Source organism: Poecilia reticulata, linkage group LG21 (assembly GCF_000633615.1).
Source record: "Poecilia reticulata strain Guanapo linkage group LG21, Guppy_female_1.0+MT, whole genome shotgun sequence".
Classification (NCBI taxonomy): domain Eukaryota; kingdom Metazoa; phylum Chordata; class Actinopteri; order Cyprinodontiformes; family Poeciliidae; genus Poecilia; species Poecilia reticulata.
This window is the reverse complement of record NC_024351.1, coordinates 8,104,113-8,122,033: the sequence shown is the minus strand read 5'-3', so window position 1 is coordinate 8,122,033 and position 17,921 is coordinate 8,104,113. Positions and strand designations below refer to the sequence as shown.

The window sequence follows — 17,921 nt, the reverse complement described above, 5'->3', positions numbered from 1 at the left end:
AATTGATATGAAAAATAAATAAATAAAAAAATGGGTTAATGAAAAAGCTAAATTATTTATTTAACAAATTATTTATTTATTTCACTCATTTTCTTCATTTTTTGATTTATTTTACTCATTTTTTATTTATTTCACCCATTTATTTATTTATTTAATTTTGGCTAAAACGGCTCTCCATAGAGAACATGCAAACTCCATGCAGAAAGACCCCAGGCCGGGAATCGAACCCAGAACCTTCTTGCTGCAAGGCAACAGCTCTACCAACTGCGCCACTGTGCTGCCCGAAAGATAAAACATTTGGTTTTAATTTTATTTATACTATTTACATAAATTTTTAGATCCAGTTTTATGATGCTGGCTTATTTAGCTGTTTTAGTTTGTTTTTTCCCCCTCAGACTGGATGAGTTGGTTAAACAGCCAACTCATCAGATTGCAACAGCTGCATACCAAAAGAAAAAAGCGTGCATGCATCGATGCATTAAAGGAATTAGGATTTATAATCAACGACTGCCTTTAAAGTAATAACTCATCAGTTGTAAAGACTTAGAAAAACCTGCAACATGTCCATCTGCACTACTGTAACGCCAATAAAATTTGACGATCCTTCCTAACACAAAGCATTCACTCGCAAACATGCATTTACGTCACCCATGGCAACAGCTTGGCGGAGATCGATGGTGATGTCAGCACTGATGTACGAGAGTTGGAGAGTGAAGTATGACCTCAGCAGAGGGGATGTCCCAGGGGGCCCATATCAGCTGCAGCTAGCACTTTCCTTTAGCACTTTCTCACACTCTGTATCCCGGCTAAAAAAAACTAAAGCTGCCTCCACTTTAAACCCATGCATGTGATACTTCACAGACAGCACAAATCACGGTGAAGGTCTGACACACACACAAGAAAGGACACGCACCTCACATCTGGTGCTGAGAATATTTAGAGCAATGGGAGGCAGATGGCTGAAGTTCATCTGAGAGGGCAGCCCTGACTGATTAAATAAACTGCTTCAGTTATGAATGAAAAAAGTTTTGACACTTGCAATGCAACTTTTAGCATCTGTGCAGAATTTCCCACTAAGATGGAAATGCAGGTTCCTTTTTACATTTTATGGGTTCAGATGGAACGATTTGCGTCCCTCCCCAGCACAGCCTACCTTAATAACAATGAAGACGATGTTAAAAACTAAGATGGTGAGGTCAAAATATGCCAAAGTCTTTCCAGAAGCCAGTAAGTGTTTTACTGTTTTCTATCTTCTTTTTTTGATGATAAAGAGAAATTCTTCTTTTTAGGTCCATCCATCCATCCATCCATTTTCTTGCACCCTTGTCCCTCAGTGGGGTCGGGAGGGTTGCTGGTGCCGATCTCCAGCTAACATTCCAGGCGAGAGGCGGGGTCACCCTGGACAGGTCGCCAGTCTGACAGGCGACCTTTTTAGGTCTTTTTAGTCTTTTTAGGTCATTTTGTATTTTGGATTACATTTTCAAAAGAAAAGAAGCAATCAAATCATGAATGCACTTTGTTAAATCAACTAGACAGCTCTGTCATTCACTCTGAAAATAAAACAAAGCATCTTTGGGGGCGGGGGAGGTTGTGGGTTTCTTGAGCTGAAATATTCAGTTCCTCAAATCATGAGCTGCTGATGTGACTTCTTCACAGATTGATTGCTCACTGTTTTGTCCTTCACCGAGGCTGTTTGTGAAGTACTGTTCCTGCTAGTGGAGGTCACTGAGTTCTCTCAACAAAAATGTGCTTACATGGGGTGTAGAGTTTCAGTCTATCATGTTTTTCTTAAACTACAATTATAGCTGTCGGACACAACAGACAAGCGGGGTCTGTGTATTTCTCGTCTTTTCCTTTAACTCCCAGCAGCTATTTATCCCATCTCCTTCGGTCTCGGTCCTCGTCTTTCAAGGGGTTCATGACTTTAGATGCTGGCTTCACGTCAGGAAGCTCGTTTCTTTATGGGATAAAAAAACTTTTCCTCTGCTGCTAATACGTCTCTGGAATGATGCAGGGTGGGTTGATCAACCAGGATTGTCCCGTTACCATGGAAATGCTGAATTGCTATAGGTGCAACTGGAAATATATCTGACATCAGCAGACTACTCACTTGTCCCAGTTGCCAAGAATAACACACCTCTACATCCTCACACCTTAACATTTTATTTGAACAGATAATTGGATAAACTGGCAACTAGGATTGCTGATGAAAGTTATCTGAAAAAGCTACAATCTTGTGCCGGGCGTCTTTGCTCTTTATTTATTCATCTAATGCAAACTGGAGAAAATAAAGCTCAAAGATAAAGATGACTATTTGGCTCCTATTTGGGTAATAAAAAAAAAAAGCTTGAAATAAAAGACAGAAACTACATTTTACCAACAAATAATCTTTTTGCAAATGTTATTTTTGGTGTGGAAGTCAAAGAGTGAAGGAAGGAGAAGGGTTTGAGATTTAGAGGAAAGCATGTTGACATCTCAACTTAAATTATTGGAGCCATCTCCAGAACATTTTCTTTAACACTGGCATAGTTGTATTCAACAGCCTGCTACTCAAACAACAGTCATAATTGAGTTGTTCTAGGACAGTAACCCATTTTTCTAGATCCTAAATGTGTTTATGTGTTTGGAAAAAAAAAAACCCACATAAACACGTTCAAGAACGCAGTTTTAAATCTCTTGATATGCATGATGTTTTAAACTGCAATCAGATGGGAATCATAGACCGGAGATAAATCAGCCCTCAACTCATCCTCTCTGGAATAGATTTCCCTTTGGTAGGCAGGTGCTGCTAAAGGTAAAGCCTGGGAAGAACACCAGCCAAAGAACGTGTGGGAAAGGGAATTCAGATAATTATGAAAATTTTGGTTGCTTACCAGATTGAGAGGCATGTATTTTCTCTTACCTGAGGTGATTTCTCTTTTTTCCACTCCTGTTTTCCTTTTTAGCGTTAGAAAATCCGGAAAATCTCTGAAGGCTTTAGAAGGGAACATTCTGTACACTAATTTATGACAGAGAGGTCATCAGGAGACAAAAATTAAAACAGCCCCAGCTTAATGTGACCTGGCCAAATCTGACTGTATTATTTGTGCTCTGCCCCAGGGGGAGCTCTTACTTCAGCTGTGGAGTTTCAAACTTTTTCTCCTTCCTCTTCTTGTCCTAAAGCCCTAAACTGTCCTCGTTTAACCTCTTTTTCTTTTATAAACTCCCTAAAGAAGTTTATTTTTAAGAGATGTTCAATTTGAAGTTTGTCCTATTTTCTTTAGTTGCACAATGGAAAATTAAAATATTTAATTGACACGCAAAGAAAAACCCCTTTTTTTCCCACCTTTTTCTATGCCGTGACATCATAGGCTAAAGTGAGACCACAGCTGTAAACATGTTTCCACCACATGTGCTTGGCTCTCTAACACCAGACATTTGCCTGTATAAACAAAGATCAGATGTCTCACAGAGGATGTGTCGGCTAAATGTTAAGACGCAATGCAAACCTGGCCGGGCTTCTCCCAGCTCCACCTAAACTTCAGTGCCACACCTTAAAACTTTAGTTCTGCACTTTGGTTGATGCTGCGTGGAAGCATTTGAGTTGTGTTTTAGTTTCTTTTAAAGAAATAGCTGAAAATTTGGGAACAAGATTATGTTAAAAGCATTGCAAACAGGTAAAATCTCGCTGCTGTGTCCCCTTGGTGTCCTCACAAAAATGTTTAAGCAGGTATTTGCTTAAATACCTGTACAAAAACCACCAGGTACATCTTTAGATCATTTGATAGGTTTGTCTTTTATAACTTTGATGGTATCTGAGACTCATAAACAGAAGAAGGAACGCTACATTTCATAAAGGGGCTTTGATTGTGCTCTTTTTTTTTCTTTTTTTAAATTTTATCATGTTTTGAAGAATGCTGCTGAGAATACCAGGCTTCACGTAATTACACAGTTTAATCAGACAGTCTCCAAAAATACTAAAGATAACGACATCCACAGTCGATTCAAGTTTCGTCTTGATTCTGACTGTTTGATGTTCTCATATCCAGATTTAAATTTAGTGCCCACAATTAAATTAACTATGCTGTTTCTATTTATTTATTTTTTGTATTTCAGCATTATTAAGACATTAAAGATAACTCTGGCAGGAAGGGGAGGTAAAAACCACACTAATCTCTGCAAAAATCTAGTTTTGCTCCACAGGATATGGATCTCTTTTATTTTTATTTTTTTATAGGCAGTGTGGGCTCAACATCAAGCCCTGCAGCTCCAAACTGTCTATGCCAACACCAGCCCCCTGTGATTGTCAATGTGTGTTTGTGTGCGTGTGTGTGTGTGGTTGGATGTACTTCAGGGACACCCTTTCTGATGCCTTCTTTCCTGAATTTCTTTCTTGTTTAAGCATGTTTTCCAACCTACTAGATCAGTATATTGGTTTTGCTTTCCTTGTTTAAGGAAACACATTTTTGATGTGTTTAAAAAAAAAAAAAATTCCCTCATGTGCAGATGTCTTTTAGGTTGTAAGGTAGCTATGTACGGCATATTTTCACCTTTTTTGATGCATGTATTTCCAGCATCCATCATTAAAGTATTGAGGTAAAAAAAAAATAAACCTACCCAGATTTGGCATCGATGAATGGGCCTTCATGACATGTAAACCTCACAGAAATAAGACATTTGAGTTCCCAATTTGTTTTAAAGCAATAAGGGTGAAAATCAATGTGACACCGGTGAATTTGCAGACGTCGGATTTTTATTTATTTATTTTTTTCCCACTAAATTAACTGCAGATAAATTAATGGTTGGATTCAGGAAAAAAAAGAGCGCAATAAAACGTGCTGCAGTTAAAGATTAATTTACTTTAAATCTTTTCAACACAACTTTACCAATAACTGCAGGTAAATTGTAAAAGCATCTAATAATAAGGGTTAGAAGTTGTGCTGAGCTGAGATTGAATCATTTGCTCCTTCACACAACAATAATTCATTGTTGGTGAACCTATTAACCTTTAAACAGACTACAGTCCTGCCTAGCTGTCTTGGCTCCAGGGAAGCTTTGCTCTTCCAGAAAGGTGATGGGCTGGTGGACCAGTCTGTTTACTGGTGGACTGACTGACTCTAGCTGGAAGATCACAATTGAAGCCCACTAATGATCACTGACCTCTGTACTGTATTTGTTTTGTTTAACATAGTTTGTTGTTGTGTGTTTGTATTTAATGAAAATCTGTGGGGGACGTAAATACCACGAAGCAACAGAGCGAGTGTAAGCCGGTGTAAAGAGGAGATGTGTGTTAATTAGCTCCCAGAAAGTGTCTGGAGGAGAAATTTCAGACAGTGACTCCCCACCAGCCCATAATGAGCTGTGGTCAGGCTGAAGCAATCCTCACCACAGTTTCTGTCAGGAATTGGGCAATTGCCATAGTAACCTTTAAGTCTGTTTTTGCATCTGAGGTTTAGATGCAGCCTTTCCATCCAAGATGCAAAGTGTAGCTCCAGTTTTTCAGACAAATTAAAAATGTTACTTCTGCTTCATTGTTGCTAGTTTTTTGTTTTTGTTTTTTTTTTTTAACATAAAAATCTATGGAAACTTAGAATTTGATTTGTAAAGCTTTGGATTCCAAATTACGATGCCCTTTTCTAATCAAATTATTAGATTAAAATATCTCACATTGTATAATCTACAGTAAAATTCAAATGTTTTAAAAATACTTTTGGAAATGTGTTTGCGATGTTGGTTTAAACCAACATTTGTAGCTCAGGCTGAGAAAATAGGTCTTATTATATTGTGACAAAACTACAAACCCCACAATGCAGAAAATGAAAAATATCCAGTTGAAAGAAATGTGTCCTCTGTTATTGACTTTTTTCCACAAACCAGTGAAAGGACTCTACTCTAAAAGTCAAAATATTCTTGTTATTCTGTCCTCGTTGCTCTACTGTCGTGGGAGAGTTTATATTGAAAACATTCAGTAGCTACAATGTATGGTCTTTAATAACTGGCACTTGGATATAAGCCGATCAAGTCACTTGCAAAACATGAAAAACACAAATTTAAATTGAAAGTTATGTTTAAGTTGCTTAATTTATTCAGCTATTTTTTAATATAAAAAATGTCAAGGTTTAAAATATTGTGCAGTGTATAAAAATCAACAATTAAAATCTTTAATGGGAAATAAAACCAGGTCTTTTCTTCACTTTATATGACCATCAACTTTATTTGTTAAAGAAAACGGTGGATAAGTTCCAAACTCTTTAAACAAGGTTCTTTTTTTTTTTTAAAGGAATTGGGGATATCAAGAGTAGTTTTGTATTTTTCTGGGTGTGCGTTGACACCGGGTTCATATTTTTGTATGCAGGATGAGCAACTAAAGTGGGGAAATTCCTGTTAAAAAAAAAAAAAAAAGTAATGGTCGCAGTGGTTGGGTTCAGTTTGCTTTATGATCGTGTGGTTGGGTTTTGAGTCAACAGCGATCCAGCTGGAAAGACAGAAACTGTTCATAGGCTCAAATGTAAACAGAAAAGCAGCTGAACATTTTGCACGTAATGACAATGTGGTAAAGCTGCTGACTTGGGGCCTGACTATTTATGTGAAAATGTTTCCTGAAAGAAACGTTATTCTGTTAAAAAATGGTAACTTCTGATACCTTAATGTTATTCTGAAGTCATAAATCTTGCACCAAAGTGATCTGTCCATTTAAAATAGAATTTTCACTCCAGTCTATATAAAATGATTGAGTTTATACCCATAACATAATGATCGATTTCACATGAGCACACATTTTCACTGGCTACACTTACTTTTGTGCCCACACCGAACTCATCTAAATTGGATAATAGCTGATGTGACAACTGTTGCAAATATTTCAGCAGGCAATCTGAAACTCTGATTTCTTTTATGTAAATAAAAAAGGAGTTTCATACTAAAGAAAACCCAGGTGTATTAACGGACCAAAACGGTATTTGAAGCAGGAATCGAAGAGTCTGGAAAAAGAACGATGTGATAAAAACATCGGATTTGAAGAAACTTGGTCCCATCTAATTTTTGGATGCTTAAAATGTATAGGATAACAGTACAACCCTGCATTTTACCTGTATCATTAACAACACAATTAGACTTTTGGGATGCATGATTATGTGGATAAGATTTTTTATTTTTTTTGTACAGCATTAATTGTACTAAAGCCACTTACTGTCATGTGCAAGTGACTGAATCCAGTTTATGCAACAGATTGTGTTCCGTGGGTTGTGTGTGAGATATATGGTGGTTGTGTGGATTCTGACAGTAATTATAGAAGTCTGTACCACAGCAGCCTGGGGCTGGCTCGGCAACAAGTCATTATAACATCTGATACATAACCAAATGTCAGTTGCGTCTGCAGCATTTGCTGCTAGCAGCAGGATATAAATCAACGGAGAGACAGGCTTTGTTTGCTTTTGCTGCATAACCTTTTTTTTTTATGAAAAGCTGATTCGTATAAGTTTGACTTACCTTCATATGTTATTTGCAACGTGTCTGCGTCTATTTACTTTGTAGGTGAGAGCAGTCTTAATTGTGCTCAGTATTCCAGCATCAGTTTCAGTGTGCGACAGGAAAAACTGTCCATCACAAAGATTTCAGTAATTAGCCTGTCTCTTAGGGCTGCATTGAAAAGGTCTCTGTACTTTTCAGAGTTCAGTATGTTTATGCTTGTACTTGCTGCCTTCCTTTCAAAGCGGCAACAAGTATTGGTTGAACACTAACCAAACTAAAACTTTGTTTTAGTCAGTGCTATTGTAAAACATGTAAAGCAGCAGGCACTAGGCCTATTTACCTGGGGAAACAAAGCAGACACGGGTCCATTAATACTTCATCAACCTCGGCTGGCTGCTGCTTTTTTAGATTTGATATCATGGTGCAAATGTAAAGTAACAAACAGTCCATTTATGTCAATGTTCCTGTGTGTTTTGGTTTTTGAAACCTCAGTAGAGAACTATAAACTTGAGCTTTGGGTGAAACTGCAGGGGATAATTATGCGGTGTGTTCACAGCACACATGGTCATTAATAACATTTAGGCCAAGCCTATTTTTACAGCTTCTAGCTTAGAGGTTAACATATGGCAGACGGGCTGACTGTGCATAACAGGACGTACAGTTAAGTTTAATACACGCTCCTGCCTGGACGAGCAGGGCGTTTGTTTTGTGGATTGTAAGTATATCTCACAACAGCAGGGGGAACCACACTGTCCTGTTATACCAACTCAAACTCAGTTAGTCATGTGATCGGAGACATGTGGATCAAGATAATGTAGAACTCTGATAAGCTTTAGAGAAGAGGTCTGTGATAAAACAGTGCTACTTTATTTTACATTAAAGGTGCATTTAGTCAATTTTAGCTATTTGTCACTTATTCTATCTTTATACCACTTCAAGGTATTTCAATATTGACCATTCTGCCTTGGTAAAAAGGTCAAAAAAATGTTTTAAAAAAACAGACATTTTCATAAATTCAGAGTGACATTTTTTTTTAAGTCATAACTAATTTATTGTGGGGAGTTGTGTCCATAACAGTATTGAGACTGAAAATCTTATGTTTTTCACACAGTGAAACTGGATCACAACAGTACCTATCATCCAGAACACTACCCAAGATGACACATTGGACATTAGCTCAGAGCCTGGCAGTGCCACCTTAACAGCCACACAGCTGCAAGCAGAGTCTCATGACCTCGAACTAGAGGAAGGGCAGCACATCAGCTTCGTCAACACGCATACAAACACGCAAACAAATGGCTAAATCTATCTCTTTTTATGGGCAAGTACATCTGCAAATATGAATCTTTTCATAGCTTTTTTTATTCCATGGTTCTTACCAAACATTTGGCCTTTCACGCAGTGCTGATCACTCATTAGAACCTCACTAAGATCCAAATAAACATGCAGTTCATTCAGTTTTGCCTGTTTCAAAAAATTTGAAGAAAAAAATAAAATAAAAATATTCTCAGCTCATGAGCTCACACAGTATTGTAATATAAGAACTTAATACATAGTTGTGAAAACATGCACTGCACTGAGAAATTGAAGATCTGGGGTGTAGATGAGATGTGTGTTGCTTTAGCATTAGCACTCAGATTTTTTATTTTTTATTTTTACAGATTCAAAAAATTGACTTGTAAATACTATGAATTTATGTTGGTGTGTTACACATGATTTTTTTTTTTCTGTAGAATTTATTGGTAACAAAAATAGTAAGAAACTGGTTTAGATAAGTGAACAGAAGACACATTCCTTTGAAAATGTTTTGTCTTTAACAAAGGCACCAGCAGAGCCTCTTGTGAAACAGTGAGAACCTTGAGAACCCTTGATGTCCCTTTGGATGTCTGTGTCACATTAAAATGATGAAGTTGTCAGGATTTGATGTTGTATGAAAGTAATAACCCCACTTCCTAATGGGTTTCAATGACATGGCAAGCAAGCTCAGAGCTGTTTGTGAAGCGTTAATGTTGTTGGTTGTTTTTCTCTCACAGCAGGTCATCACACGCTTATCCCAGACAGATCTTCATATCTTCTTCTACCTCCTATCTGTTTACTGTTGTGTTGAAATCGCTATGTGTCTTTATCTTACACCCCTCATTTGCCATTGTTTCTTTCACCTCTGTTGCCCGGAGCTAATGCCACTGTTTAAATCCAAAGTTGAGATTTCTGTAGGTTTCAAAAGACTCTAGTGTTACGCTTGACCACCCTATGAAACCTGAAACCTAGAACACACACACACACTAAGAGCCAGCGGGGGTTCCCTAAACCTTTGTTTTACACCATAGTGTTGATTTAATTTAATATACTGCTTAACTGAGTATGTGCATGAGTGCTGGGGAGGACTGAGGCAAGGAAACAGTAATTAGTTTTCATGCTAATTGGACTTGCTTGATAACTCCCACACAAACTCGACAGTGTGGAAAGCACAGTGGGGTAGGCTGGCCTGTTCATTTCACACACCCATGTGTTTTATTTGCACGGCAGAACACACGAAAGCACGCAAAAGTGTGTGTGCAAAAATAAATAAAGAGCCAGCGATGCGTGAATTAAACGGCATTAAAAGCAGTTTGAATGGCCAGGGTCTTGCTAGACCTTTGCAGCTGAATTAATGATGTGAATTTCTTGATCCAAGATCAGAGTCTACGCTCAGAGAAAGCCATTTGGGTGACCACATTCAGTTGGATGTGCATATATAACATGTTTGAGAAAAGATTTGGTAATCGGTGCTGTTGAAATTAATTCATGTTTTCTTGGAACCTTGTAAACAGAGAAGGATGCAGGCTACAACACAGTTCCTAGACTATCATTTATCACCATCAAACTGCTGAGTATGTAATTTGTGTCGATGTAGTGTGGTCCTGGATAGCATTCCTTAAATGCATGGGTGGTGTCCTTGATGTCAGCCTGCTACACTGTAAATCTCTCTGCTGATATGCTCTTGACTCCCTCAGGAGATATTTTTGAACTCGGAGGTCACTGACCTTCAGCCAGGGTCACTTTCTCTCTCGGGGGAGGTCCTTGTTTTGCTTTAATGATACCTGCATTCTTTTTCTATCTCTATCTCTATCTTGACCTCTTTTTTTCAGTTTTTTTTTGGTTAGGATCCAATTTTATTTAGTGGCTAATGCATCAGACTTTTGGAGGTTTGAAGCTCAATATTATGTCATCAGTGTTTAAACACTGATTCTCATTCATACTGATGTTTATGTAGACGAGATCCAGCCACTGCTGAACTTTCAATGGGTCTTCAATATTATTTAGCCTGTGGGAGTATTTGAGTGGTAAATTAAAGAAGTCAAGTGGGAGATTAGTTGATTCTTTGTAGCTTCAAGGTCTCTGCAAGGTCTCATTTTTCTCTGTGATATCTACATGACAGATAGCACTCTTCCCTACTTATGTCTTCATGAATGTTTTACAAGATTGACACTTTTGGCCCATTTTAAAGTACTCTTTAACTCCTGTCTGGTTTAGTGAGAGTAAAATTGCTCCCTGCCTGTTACTAATTTCAAAGTTTTGCTTTTTTTCTACTTTTAATTTTACTTCAGAAACTCGTTGTTAGCATATTAGCAGTATGGTTAGTATCGCTGGCATTACCAAAACTTCTGTGTATTTTCTCCAGAGCATTCAAACACTTACTTACCTGATATTTTCAACAAGTTCCCAATATTTTGGTATCGAGTGTTTTTCATCACAAACAGAGGCTGAACTCTCAAAGCATTTAAAAAGACCAATGTTGCTAAATGTTATCTCCCTACTTATGTCTTCATGAATGTATTACAAGATTGACACTTGTAATACAAGTGTATACACTCACAATAGCCAAAGTGAATATCATACACATCAATTTGGCCTATATTCAAAAATTATAGTAAACAGAAATGCCTGTCGAAAATAACCAGTGAGATTGCACACTAGAGCTTATGCTGGAAGGTGGTTGAAATTGCAGTACACAACTTCACGTCGGTCTAAATTGCAGCCCTCAGGAAGCTGAGGGGAACATGCCGCTACAGGTGCTCGAAAAAGGATGGTTCGGCATGTTTTAGCAGGTGTATCCGTATTTGAAACCACATTGTAAAAATAGTGTGCAAAAAAAAAAAACCTACATTGTGTTACCTGACCATGTTCACACAGGAAATGAAAATGTGGTTGTAGATCAGTCATAGGTTTTACCACTTGATGATTTCCCAGCTTTTATTCCATCAGCTTCTGTGCCAACCCATTTAAGTTTTACAGCTTTACAAAGGGGGACTGCTGTGAACCATAGTGTTACACATACCTTACCACGCAAAAGTGGAAATGGTGGAAATCAGGCTGTAATAATAGCCACTGTTTATGTTCTTACCCAAGTCCTGCTTAATTTCAAATAAATGCACAAACGGCAAAGATGAAGCTTCAAATAGAAAAATTTCAGCATGTAATCACTGTTCGGTTAACATCTGCTGAAATAAGCAGAGTTACCTCTGTGTTCTCTTGTCTGACAGTGCAGCAACATGAGCTGTATTTGTGGAAAGTAGGAAAACATGGCTATATACATCAGATATATCATTAGCAAATTAAACAGACTTCCTTTTCTTTCTCACTAATAGTTTGACCCTTCAGTTTGTGGACCTCAAGGTAGGGGTCACACGGTCTGGCTTTGGGTAAACATTTTTTAAACCATATTTGTGCAGAGGAGTAAGTGTTTCAAGCACTACGTTAATCAGCTTTAAAAATGCAAACATGGTCACTACTCTAAAGAGCAACACTGTTGGACAGCTCAAACTTGAACAACAGTAAGGTCATGTTGTCTGTTACAATACAAGCCTTACCAGCCTTTGCTTTTGCACTACCAATATTACAGATTAGAGGTTAACAGTGCAGACCTCCCACACTGTCAAATCACCACCCAGCAAAGCAGGTCTTATGAGGGGGAGAGTGTTTCTCTGTGTTTAGACTATGAGCAGGACACTGGTGAGCAGCTTCCACTCAACCAAGACCTCTAAAAGTCCTTCCTCACCTACATAAACTTTGAAACTTGATATTGTGTGCAAAGGAATGTTTAGGGCCAACAAAGACGGGGTAAGGACACAGAAATCTTCAGTTAATCACATGCAACCCGCATATTGTCACCTTTCTAAAATAATGGCCTAAGTCATTTTTTTTGCCCAAAGATTATTTCGGCAAAAAAATAAATAAACACGTAAAAAATCACTTTTGACAAAAAGTTTATTATTATTTAGGAAGGTTAGTGGATTAGACAGAAGTAGTCTTAACTTTTTCGATAAGTGCTTAAATGCCAATGGGCTTTCTTTAAAGAGAGGAAAGATTACTTCAGCTCTGCATTTTTTGCATTTCTTTTGAGGTCTGAGTTCTATGGTAGATTAGGCAAATTAAATCGGTTGTTTTGAGAATAGTCCTCCTTGCTTGAGGGTTGGGGGACCTGTGCCCTATCAAAAGACTCTCTTTAGCATTTTTGCTAGGAGTGTTCATATTACACCTTTCTTTCTGGTATGGGTGTTTTTACTTAATGCTAAGAAGATAATCGGGGATTAACATGTTATGCCTTAGCATCACTAATTTCTTACCATGTCCAAGGCTTTTAGTCCGTGTTTGTGTTTCGGTTTTCTCAATTGTTACAATGTGCAACATGTGCAAAGCTGATTAAAACAAACATTGATAGCTGAGTTTGCACATAGTGACTCCAGGTTTCTGAGCATTTATGTAGATCAAATGTGAAATGACTAAGGCAGAAAGAAAATGCATGGAATGCCCAACCTTCAAGAAGTGTTTATTGCTGCATGTTCAAAAAAATCTCCACCCTAATGTTAACTAAAAACTTGATATTCACTATTCGTAAGCTCAACAGAACATTGCCGGTAATGTTCTATACGTTATCCATTCTGCTTCATGGTTCCACATGGTATCCATTTCAAACCAGTTCAAATGCGCATGAATCTCTTATCTAGCAGAGCTAAACGTGTCCATGAAACACATTTCTAACCCGAATAGCACAGAATGCCTTCCATTTACTGAACTGCCACATGAAACTCTAGATTTCTAGTTTTATATTTGCTTCATCATTTACCCAAGGATACTCAGAAAACATTTACTCATGGGACTGATATGTGTAAGAAATTAGCTGGAAAAAATGTGAACCAGATGACATTTTCCAAGAGTTGCATTAGAAAACTATATGAAACTATGTGGAACTGAAGTCAAATTTCTTGTTTATTTGCATAAACATCTGGAAATAAAACCTGTTTGATCAGCCTTTGCAGGATTGACACAATGCAACTTTAGTTCAAATTTTTAACCCACATAGCAAATTTTCCAAGCAAATTTCCCTAAAACCAGTTTGGGAACAACTCAAGACCTTCATTTGTGTGCCATTGGTTTGCTGATATTGGTGGTATATTCTGGTCCCATTTTGTGACCAGCCACAAATAGTGCTCTTACAAACTGAGCAAACTACATATAGTAATATCATACTTCTAGTAAGATGTTACTATTATGAACAAGTTAGTATGAATGTGAATAATAACTTACGAATTGCAATACAAGCCGATAACGATGCTTTTCATATGCACAAAGCTAAACGGTATGTCATGCAGTCATACACGATGTAAAAATTCATGGTACAGTACTGGAGTGAATGGTATATCAGTCACACCTCACTGTACTATTGAACTGTTTTACTATATAGCTACGTAGTTGAGACCTAACATTACACACATGTTTAAACTCCCAGTGAAACTGGAGCTTTGGAGGATTATTGTGTAACTGATCGCCTTTTGCACAGTTGCAGAAAGGAATGTGGGGTGAACAGTTTTTTTTTTTTTTGTTGTTTACTTTTAATTTTAATTATTTGGCTGCATGTGGTGACTGAGCTAGTAAACAGCAGATAATGCAACATTTTTGGGTGGGTAAAAGTGGAGCTGAATCAGGATGAGTGAAATACTTTTGCTCTCTAACCTCTTCATCTCCGATTGTGTCACACGACCTGACAGCTGGGCCTGCTCTGAGAAAATGAGCTATGAGAAAATGTGCTCTTTACAACAACAGGGAGAGCCAGAGACAGCTTCAGGACTTCTTCATTATCAAGGAGACGCCTGCAGGCAGGGCATAACAAATGGCTGATCAGACAGGAGAGCTGCGCAATTTCATGCTTGTACATTAAGTGTTCGTCTCTGTGCTACTCATATTCAAATCTGCGGTTCAGAAAGCGTAGCTGTCACACAGCACAGCAACTGTTTTATAATGTGTGTGTAGATTCTTAGTAACTAAGATGAAGTCATTACGGAGGCGTTTTGGTTAAAGTTTTTTTCGCAACATTTACAAGTATTTCCCAGGTTTGTGCTAGCTTACAGAAGCTGGGCATACAGGAAAAAAAAAAAAACTCTTTTCCTATGTTGGTTTTATTGTTTTTGAAACAATCATATGGCTCTGTTCACAATCCCTATTCAAAGTGGGATGGAAAGCTTTCTAGAATATGTAGAAACATTTCTTGGGTTCCTTGGAAGACATCTCTTATTTGTGTCTTTTTGGGTCACCACAAAATATCCTTGGGTGGCACAATGACATCAGCCTAAACAGAGTATCGGGGGTTTTATTTAGCTTTTGCTAGATACAATATAGCAGCGAAATAAAAAAGAAATCATACAAGACTTTGGCCCACTGAGCAACACTGTCTGTTCTTTTTTTAGCTTAGACAGGAAGTGTATACAAAATATAAACTGTAGTAGAAACGTGACATAACTTTCCTTGTTAATAACTTAAGACATTCTCTGAGATGCTATCTTATTTGAAGAGGTGGACTTTTGTGCTTTCTGCCATTATTTCATAGATATTGTCCAAAGGAAAGACAAAAAAAAAAGAAGAAATGCACCGTTTTTATTTGGAAACACTTGTATCCAGATATGTTCATATTTTGAAAGGTTCAACTGTAAAAATAAATTAATTAATTAATACATAATATGAATTAATACATAAACTCAGCAACTCAGCTTCTGCACTCAAGCTCCTCTTTTGCTGGGACTGGTTCATAAAAGGAAATATGCACACAAAAAAATCGAAATAAACAAATTAAAAGTATGCCTAAAATTGTGTTCAGCGTGGAAAAAAAAAAACTTCATTGGCCACCTTGGCTAAAACGGATCAGAGGCTACGTGTCAGTAAACCATTTTTTTTGTTGTTGTTATTGATACATAATGAGTTGTTAGCGGTGTGACAAAAGTGTTTTTTTTTCTCTTCCTCCTCCTGTTGGGAGGAGTGTGAGGGGGAGAGAGAGGGAGGGAGACGCAGCGGGTGAAGTGAGGGGGGAGGCGCACTGTTTGGAACTGTTTCTTCGAGAAGCGGCGGATCCTCTTACTCCAACTTTTTTTTTTATGGAAATGCCTGTTGCGCTACTTTAAGGATTTCACAAACTTTTTAAAAAACTTTTAGCCAGACCGTACTAATCTCTTCTCCCCCGTCGGCTTTAGGAGAGGAGGGGTTGTTTAGTTCCCAGACACGGATCCGCTCTGTTGGGTTTTCAGCCGAAGCTGGATCAGCGCAGATTCGTCATATTCCATTATTAATCTGAATTAATAGGCTTTTTTTTCTCCCCATCTTGGAGATTTTGTCAGTATGTCAGGACGCAATTTATTCACCAAACCTCGAACTGTTCTAAGCAATTTTGGAACACTTTACTGGTGCGTCAAGGGCAACTTGTAAAAAAAAAAAAAAACAGCCTTGGCATCAATCTCCGGTGTTGCTCCGGGTCTCATCTCCTCGCCTGTGGGTTTAGTGTCTGGATTTACACCCTACTGAGTGCGGACACTTTCCCCCTCTTAACATGGAGGGCGACCAGGGGCTCGACGCGACCTCCGAGGATCCCCAGACAGACACCGCCGCAGCGTCTGATAGTTTCTCCCAACTGTGGACGGACGTCATGGGGATGCTGGTGAGTTTTTAAAGGTGGGGGGGGTGTGTGATTGGGGTTGACAGGATCACGTACTGACATCAGACTCAACCCGCTGTGACTTTTCACCCCGTTATCCTCGAAGGTGGCACTGATTTGCGCGTCTGCTTATTGTTTTGCGGCGCATGCAAATCAACCATCAGACAAACGCGTCTTCACAGGCCCCGGTTTCAAACTCGAGGACCAGCGCTCTACTGTTGGTATTGTGTCGAGACTGGCTTGGCAGGTTTTGGTGTGTTTTTTTGTTGTAGTATGGATGTTATCACTTATTGTAGTGAATGTCGTGTGTTTTTCTATCTTGTTTATATCTGGGAACATTTTGTCGTCATTGCGCCACAGATTTAGGGTTTTCGTGGAGTTGGGTGTTCTATAATCACCTGTTCTCAAAATTGAGGATAACAGAGTTGATAACATCAATATAGTGGTTGTTGATGCTGTTTGTGTTGTCAGTGGTACCACTGTGAACTCCACCAGTGTTCATAGTGAGGATTTCCTTCCACAGATATTTTGCGATTCAGAAGCTAAAATGTTAAGACATCACTGACATATTTGACTTTTTAAAAAAACATAAAATCAACATCGACTTTAAAGTCAAAACAAATGTAAAAGTAGAAATGCTGATCATTGCAGGTGTCATTACGCCAATCTGCTGATTATAAAGTATGTAGTTAGCATATGCAATAATATTAGATTTGATAAACCTGAGGATGAATACCACAATTTGATGATGCATACAAATCAAAACATATTACAATTATAATAATCAATGATGTATTAGTTTACTTTCATTTTAATAAAGACTTAAAAATATTGAAGTAACACCTACCTAAATTAGTAATAGTTCTAAATTATTGATCTTTTAGACCTTTTTGTCATTCTGCTCCATAGTTCTGTTGGGCACTCAGATATTAAGTAGATAGATAAGTGGTGCTTTGTTAATGACAGTGAGTGTTTTTCATAATCAAAAAATTCCAAACTGCCAAAGCTGTCTTTTTTTCTTGTTTTTGTTAATGGAGGAAATGTATTGTAGCAACCTTTCAGCCAGCTTACCAGCTGTGCACAGCTTCGTTCAGCTGTGATACTTTCTCTGGGATCTCATCTAAAGGTCTTCTTTTCTTAGTGGTTTTTTTATACCGGGCCTTTTAAAACCCTTTGTATATCTTGACACTGATAATCTGCCCAGACCTTATCTAATCCTCAGTAATGTTAGAACGTCATCATCAATCAGACTGAGCTCCTTTTTTTTCATCCTCATTCACAAATCAGATCTTCTGAGGCTCTTCTTGCCAGTACATTTGATCCGATTGATCCTCCGACCAAATGTCCTGCAGTCACTTCCCAGCCTGTGAAAAAGCCTGAGGGGATAATTTGGTTTGGTCTGGCGCTGAGGATGTGAATGGAGTGGAAATGCTGAATTGCGTGCGTGCAAAAGGTTGAGGGTGACGGGTGGGTGGTGTGCTGTCCTGCCCTCCTGACTCTAGGTGGGAGACCT

General features: G+C 38.2%; 1 protein-coding gene across 6 annotated transcripts in view; it reads left to right on the top strand.

The window, feature by feature from the left end:
- The window catches only part of sash1a (SAM and SH3 domain containing 1a), a 170,928-nt gene that overhangs the window by 102,837 nt on the left and 50,170 nt on the right, over positions 1-17,921 (top strand). Inside the window, exon 1 of one of the 6 annotated variants that reach the window (XM_008397746.2) lies at positions 15,786-16,411. The exons of 4 other annotated variants lie outside the window; for them this stretch is intronic. In XM_008397746.2, the coding sequence (XP_008395968.1) occupies positions 16,304-16,411 (108 nt within the window). In that variant the 5' untranslated portion in view covers positions 15,786-16,303. Of the gene's footprint in view, positions 1-15,785; positions 16,412-17,921 lie in introns of those variants that run through there. One more of the 6 variants, XM_008397750.2, reaches the window with a different exon arrangement.